A 6,025-nucleotide genomic window follows, 5' to 3' on the forward strand; every position below is an offset into this window, starting at 1 on the left:
AGTTTTGCCAGCACCTTTTATTAAACAAACATTCTCTTCCCCATTTAATGGATTTTGGGCCTTTGTCAAAGATCAGCTGACTATAGGTCTATGGACCTATTTCTGGGTTCTCAATTCTATTCCATTGGTCTATGTATCTGTCATTAAACCAATAGAAAAAAGGTATTTTCAATTAAAAAATTATTAGTCTTGCAAAATTCTGTCTATCATGAGATCTCTGGTGTCATTTGTATCACCAGGTCATATTTTCCAACTACCAATGATTCTTCTTTGTTTCCAGCTTTCCCATTCCAATCACCAGTAATGATCAATACAACTTGATTGTATGTTTGATGAATTTCAGAATGCAGAAGTTGGTAAAAATGTTCAATTTCTTCATCTTTGGCTTTAGTGATTGGTGCGTAAATTTGAATAATATTATTAACTGGTGTTTCTTGTAGGCACATGGATATTATCCTATCACTGATAGCATTGTACTTCAGGATAGATCTTGAAACATTCTTTTTGATGATGAATGTGTTGCCGGCATTTTTCTTCAATTTGTCATTCCCAGCATAGTAGACCATATGATTTTCTGATTCAGAATGGCCCAAACCAGTCCATTTCAGCTCACTAATGCCTAGGATGGCAATCTTTATGCATTACATTTCATTTTTGACAACTCTCAATTTTCTTAGTTTCATACTTCATACATTCCATGTTCCAATGATTAATGGATGTTTGCAGCTGTTTCTTCCTATTTTTGAGTTGTGCCGCATCAACAAATGTACCTCCCAAAAGGACATACATTTACCAAGATGAATTTACCAAGAACTTTTGGGGATTTGCTAAGTCCAAAAGGAATTATCTTTGTCAGTTAGGTTGACCCTACTTTGAGGAGGCAGCTCTTCCCCAGTATATTCTGGGTGCCTTCCAATCTGAGGTGCTCATCTTCTGACACCGTATCAGACAGCGTTTCATGGCTATTTACAAACTTTTCCAGTAATGTATCAGACAGTATTTCACTGCTATTCATAATGTTTTCACTGGCCAATTTTTTCAGAAGTGGATTGCTGCCCCATCCTTCTTCCCAGTCTGTCTTAGTGTGGAAGCTCCACTGAAACCTGTCCACCATGAGTGACACTGCAGGTATTTGAAATATTGGTGGCTTAGCCCCCAGCCTCATGGCGACATGCTGGCCACCACAGTATGACAGACTGACAGACAAGTGGTGCAAAGAAAAAAAAAAAAAAGGTAGTTACTACTAAACGCAAAAAAACCCCACTGCTGTCAAATCGATTCTGACTCATAGCAACCCCCATTGGGTTTCCAAAGCTTTTTGTCTTTACAAAAATAGATTGCTTTGTTTTCCTCCTGTAGAGTAGCTGGTTGCTTTGAACTGCTGACTTTTTGGTTAGCAGCCAAATGCCTTTACCCCGTTTGCTACTGTTGTTGTTGTTATGTGCTGTCGAGTCGGACCTGACTCATAGTGACCCCTCCTTGGGTTTCCGAGGCAGTATCACTACAGAAGTGGATTGCCCAACCTTCCCTCCGAGGAGTGTAGAGCACCTTTATTACTGAACTGTGAGGTTTAAAATTACAACTATTACTACTTATACAACAGTGATGGTGAGTCATTCTTTGGTTCAGGTAGTCTTGGAAGGGCAATCAGTATTCCACATCAGTAGCCAGAAATCAAGTAACAGGCAAAGTCCTATATAAGGCTAGACTATCTGGAAGTAGCAGTTGATGCAAGATTCTTAATGGGAAGAAGTGAGTGTTAGAATTTTTGAGACCTTTAACATTAGGGCTCCTAACATCATCGATTTCATCCAAAATGTAACCCTATGTATTTAGTTCAATAGAGTCACTCACATCTCTGGTTTTTCTTATGAATTCTGTGATTCTTGAAATGTCTGGGTTAGCAGAAAATACTGTATTTACCCTGGGGACTCTCCTATAAGCTCCCCATGAATTTAGCAAGAACTTGTGAGAATTTGCTAAATCCAAAAGGGATAATCCTTTTCACAAGTCAGATGAGGGTGGTGAGTGGAACATTCTAATCATTCTTTTGTTTCTGTTGCTTTTCTTGTTGTGACATTGCTATTGAAACCTGCCCTGCAGTCTAGTCATGATCAACCTTTGGTTACAAGGATGCTGTTGCTAATTTAGCTCCCTCACAGTCTTCAGTGATAACCCACAATTAGATGTCAAAGTTGCAGGTTTTTTTTTTTTTTTTTTTCCTCTTAGTTCCCATATGCTTATATGTTCAGCCATTGTTCCCAAAGCACCAGCATCCTACTGTGGTAGCTGGGCTTAGTAGCTTTTGTCACACACATACTGAGCAAACTGATCCTTTCCTTCACGTGCAAATGCTTGTCTGGAGCCCACGTTAGCCCAGATCTTCATCTTGAATTACCCTTTGAGGCCTACGTTTGTCTTTTTCCCAGCAGTTGTTAGTAAGGACCATTCTAAGCTGTCAAGAGGTTCAAATAATGTTTCAAGAAAAGATCAGAATTTCTTTGCTAACCAGATATGTATCCCAAATCCTCTTTATATCCTTTGGAATACCTTTTTTTTTTTTTTTCCCAGGTGGAAAGGTCCCACATTGCCTATCTCCAGAGTAGTAGGTGCCCACTTGCCTTATATTTCATCATTAAGGTTGGCCTATCAAGTGTTCTGTTTTCCCTAAATAAAAATCTCCTAGGTGACATCTGTCTCTCATTTTCAGAGAGGCTGGCATAGTTTTTTAAGTTCTGAGACACAAATCAGCACAGCCATTCTGTAGAATTCTCTGAATCTAAATTAGGTTAGTTAGACCTAAAAGAGCTAAGTCCCATTCATGATTTTATGGTATTCATATATAAAAAGGGTTTATCTTCCAAGTTAGTGGGGGATGGATTGGTGATTAAGCATCATTCTGATAAAGATTTGCTAGTTCAGAGTTGGGAGCTCTGGTAGCGTAATGCCGAAGGCACTTGACTGCTACCCAGAAGGCTGGCGGTTCAAACCCACCAGCCATTCCTCAGAAGGAAAATGGGGCAATCTACTTTCTTAGTGATACTGCTTTGGAAACCCAAGGAGGGGTCGCTATGAGTCGGGTCCGACTCGACGGCACATAACAACAACAACACAGCTCAAAGTTAGAGTAGGTAGTGAAAGAATAGTAATCCAAGCTAGGTTTTGACCTTTATTAATGTTCTGCCCTTGGTGTAATCAGCTGTGATAATAGTGGGCAATTCTGGTAACTACTTACTGAAGTAATACATTTATACTATAAATAGATTTAGTTACAAATTATATAAAATTTCTGAGATGTTTTGAAATTACTAAACTAAAAAAATAGAACAGCAAGTAATAACCAAAATTAGGATTTAGTAACATTTTCTTAAAAATGCAACTGTTGAATATAGAGCCTATGAAAAAAATATGCATAAACACAGTGTGTTTATGTGGGAATGAATCCAAAATACTTTCACCAATGAAGTTCAAGAAGAAATTGTTCCCTATTCACTATATCTCTGAGCATTTTTTAAAATAATAACTCAATAAATCTTCATAACAGCTTATGAAAGAGGGCAATAAGTGACATATCCAAGAACCATCCAAGTGGTTTGTGACGCAGCTGGAGCTTTTTCTGAGTTCAGGATACTTTCCATTATATCATGCTAACTCAATTTACTGAGCTGTACTGCCCTCAAAACAGGAGCTTTTTTTTCTTTAAATTAAATTAAATGCCTAATAAAAAGTTTGTAGTGGTTACAACTTTGAAGTGTAGGGGATAAAGTTCTGAGTTAGTGGTGGTATTGTATGAAATACTCTAAGATTATGCAATATTTTTGGTAAATGTTACTCTTATCAATATTAAAATAGTAGTATTTATCTCATTTTATATACACAGCATTCACCAACTAATTTCTGAGTGTAAAAAAGAAAAGAAACCTAAGAATTCTTCTCAGAATAATCCAGGTAAGACTGCTGAGAAGGTGCCATTATTCTTGGTGTTCCTACCATAGATAAAGAAAGTAAGAGTAACAAAATTTTGGTAAAGAAAGAGCAGTTCTTAAAGTCCATGTGTAAATTGCATATATATTTTCTTTTAATTGTCTAAAACCTAGAATTATTGAAGAAGTTCATTTTAGGCAATGTATATTTTAAAACAGTATTGTCCCAAATGAAATTCATTTATTTAATCATGGCTCCTGAATCCCCGTATGATACCTTTGTGTTCACTTAAGTATGTAGGGTCTTAGGTACTAAGCATTATTCTGGGATTTTGGAATACAGACACTTTAAAAGCACAGGCCCTGCCCTCTAGCTGCTTGTTGCTCTCCTTGTTACCTTTATTATTTATTCTACTTTCTTTCAGTGCTCACTATGTGCCTGATACCCCTTAGGGGTTTATAATAATCATTATTTATTTATTATAATATATTTGGTGTTTAATATGGCTTAGACCCATTTCAAGCAATTAGCTTTAGAAATGTGGGTGGAATTTAAGGCAGGCGTATGGAGTGAGTTGAAGTTGGCTAGGTGAAGAGGCAGAAGATGATGTTTAGCAGAAAGGAACAGCTAACAAGATTACATGCTTGGCACAAGGAACAACAAGTATAAAGGTTAAGATACATGAGTGGACTTTGCAGGAATTGTGTTCGGTTTGTTGGTACAAAGTGTGATGTGGGAGTAGTAGGGAATGAGGTGAATACGTAGCTAAGGCAAGCTAATGAAAAGCTGTTTAATACCATAGAAATGGCCTATTAGATCTTCCTGTTGTTGTTGTTATGTGCCTTCGAGTCAGACCTGATTCATAGCGACCCCTCCTTGGGTCCGAGGCAGTATCACTACGGAAATAGATTGCCCAACCTTCCTTCCGAGGAGTGGCTGGTGGGTTTGAACTGCCAGCTTTCTGGTTAGCAGTCAAGTGCCTTAGGCACTATGCTACCAGAGCTCCTTTGGAACTTTACCAGTTAGAATGCTTTTGACTGCAAATAATAGATGACTTAACTCAACCCAATCCATTATCATCCAGTCAATTCCAGCTTAACTAAAAAAACCAAAAAACAAACTCATTTTTGTCTTAGTCAGATCTGACTCATAGCGACCCCTTCTTGGGTTTCCCAGGCGGTATCACTATGGATGTAGATCGCCCAGTCTTCCTTCTGAGGAGTAGCTGGTGGGTTTGACTGTCAGACTTCTGGTTAGCAGTCAGATGTCTTAAGCACCATGCCACCAGTGGCTAAAACAATAGAAACCAGAGTTATTTTGGTGGCTCAGAATTGTCATTAAGGTCTAGGTGTTTTCCCATTTTGAGCTGTGCTGCTATTAGTGTTTTGTTTATGTCTCCTTTCATAGTCACCTCCAAGCATCCTGTTCTCACATGACAATATCCAAAGACTGGAAGGGCTGCTTTTCTTTAAAATAGGGAGCAAACTCAGAAACTTGCTTCAGACATCCATTAATATTTTATTGGCTGGGTTCCCTCACATGCTCATTCCTAAGCCAACAACTGATAAAGGATGTGTAATTACTGTGATTGGTTTAGAAAAATAGTTTTCTCTATTTTGAGCTGGGAAGAGACCACGTTCTTTGGGTACTTGGGATGGTACATATCTAAACCGAATTGTGGTTCTCCAGCAAGAAAGAAAAATAAGGAATGGCTACTGGGTAGGGAACCAGCACTGTTTACTTCCAGGATTCATTGAAGAATTTTGAGCAGTGGGGTAGCAAGATGAGATTTGAGCGCTTTGGATGTTATGTCAAGCAGGAATGAGCAAGCGTTTTCTGTGAAGGACCAGACTGAATATTTTAGTTTTAATGGGCTTTATGGTCTCTGTTACATCTGCTCAGCTCTGCTGTAGTAGTGTAAAAGCAGTCATAGAAAATAAATAAATAGCCATGATTGTATTCTAAGAAAATTAATTTTATTAATAAAATCAGAGAGCTGGCTGGATTTGGCCTCTGCTTTACAGTGTTTAGGTATCAAATGTTGATAAATGGCATTCTCCTTTCCTTACATTTGATTAATACAAAGGAGAGGAAGAATTCT

The 6,025-nt window shown here is 38.0% G+C and overlaps 1 protein-coding gene across 1 annotated transcript in view; it reads left to right on the forward strand.

Annotated features, from left to right (window-relative positions):
* LOC103193265 (ankyrin repeat domain-containing protein 26) overlaps positions 1-6,025 on the forward strand; it is a gene marked incomplete at its 3' end in the record, with an annotated part of 130,106 nt that overhangs the window by 31,710 nt on the left and 92,371 nt on the right. Inside the window, 1 exon segment of the mRNA XM_007936421.1 lies at positions 3,881-3,948. Coding sequence (XP_007934612.1) covers positions 3,881-3,948 — 68 coding nt within the window.

This window comes from Orycteropus afer, unplaced genomic scaffold (genome assembly GCF_000298275.1).
Source record: "Orycteropus afer afer isolate SDZICR_OR568_19922 unplaced genomic scaffold, OryAfe1.0 scaffold00035, whole genome shotgun sequence".
Taxonomy (NCBI): domain Eukaryota; kingdom Metazoa; phylum Chordata; class Mammalia; order Tubulidentata; family Orycteropodidae; genus Orycteropus; species Orycteropus afer.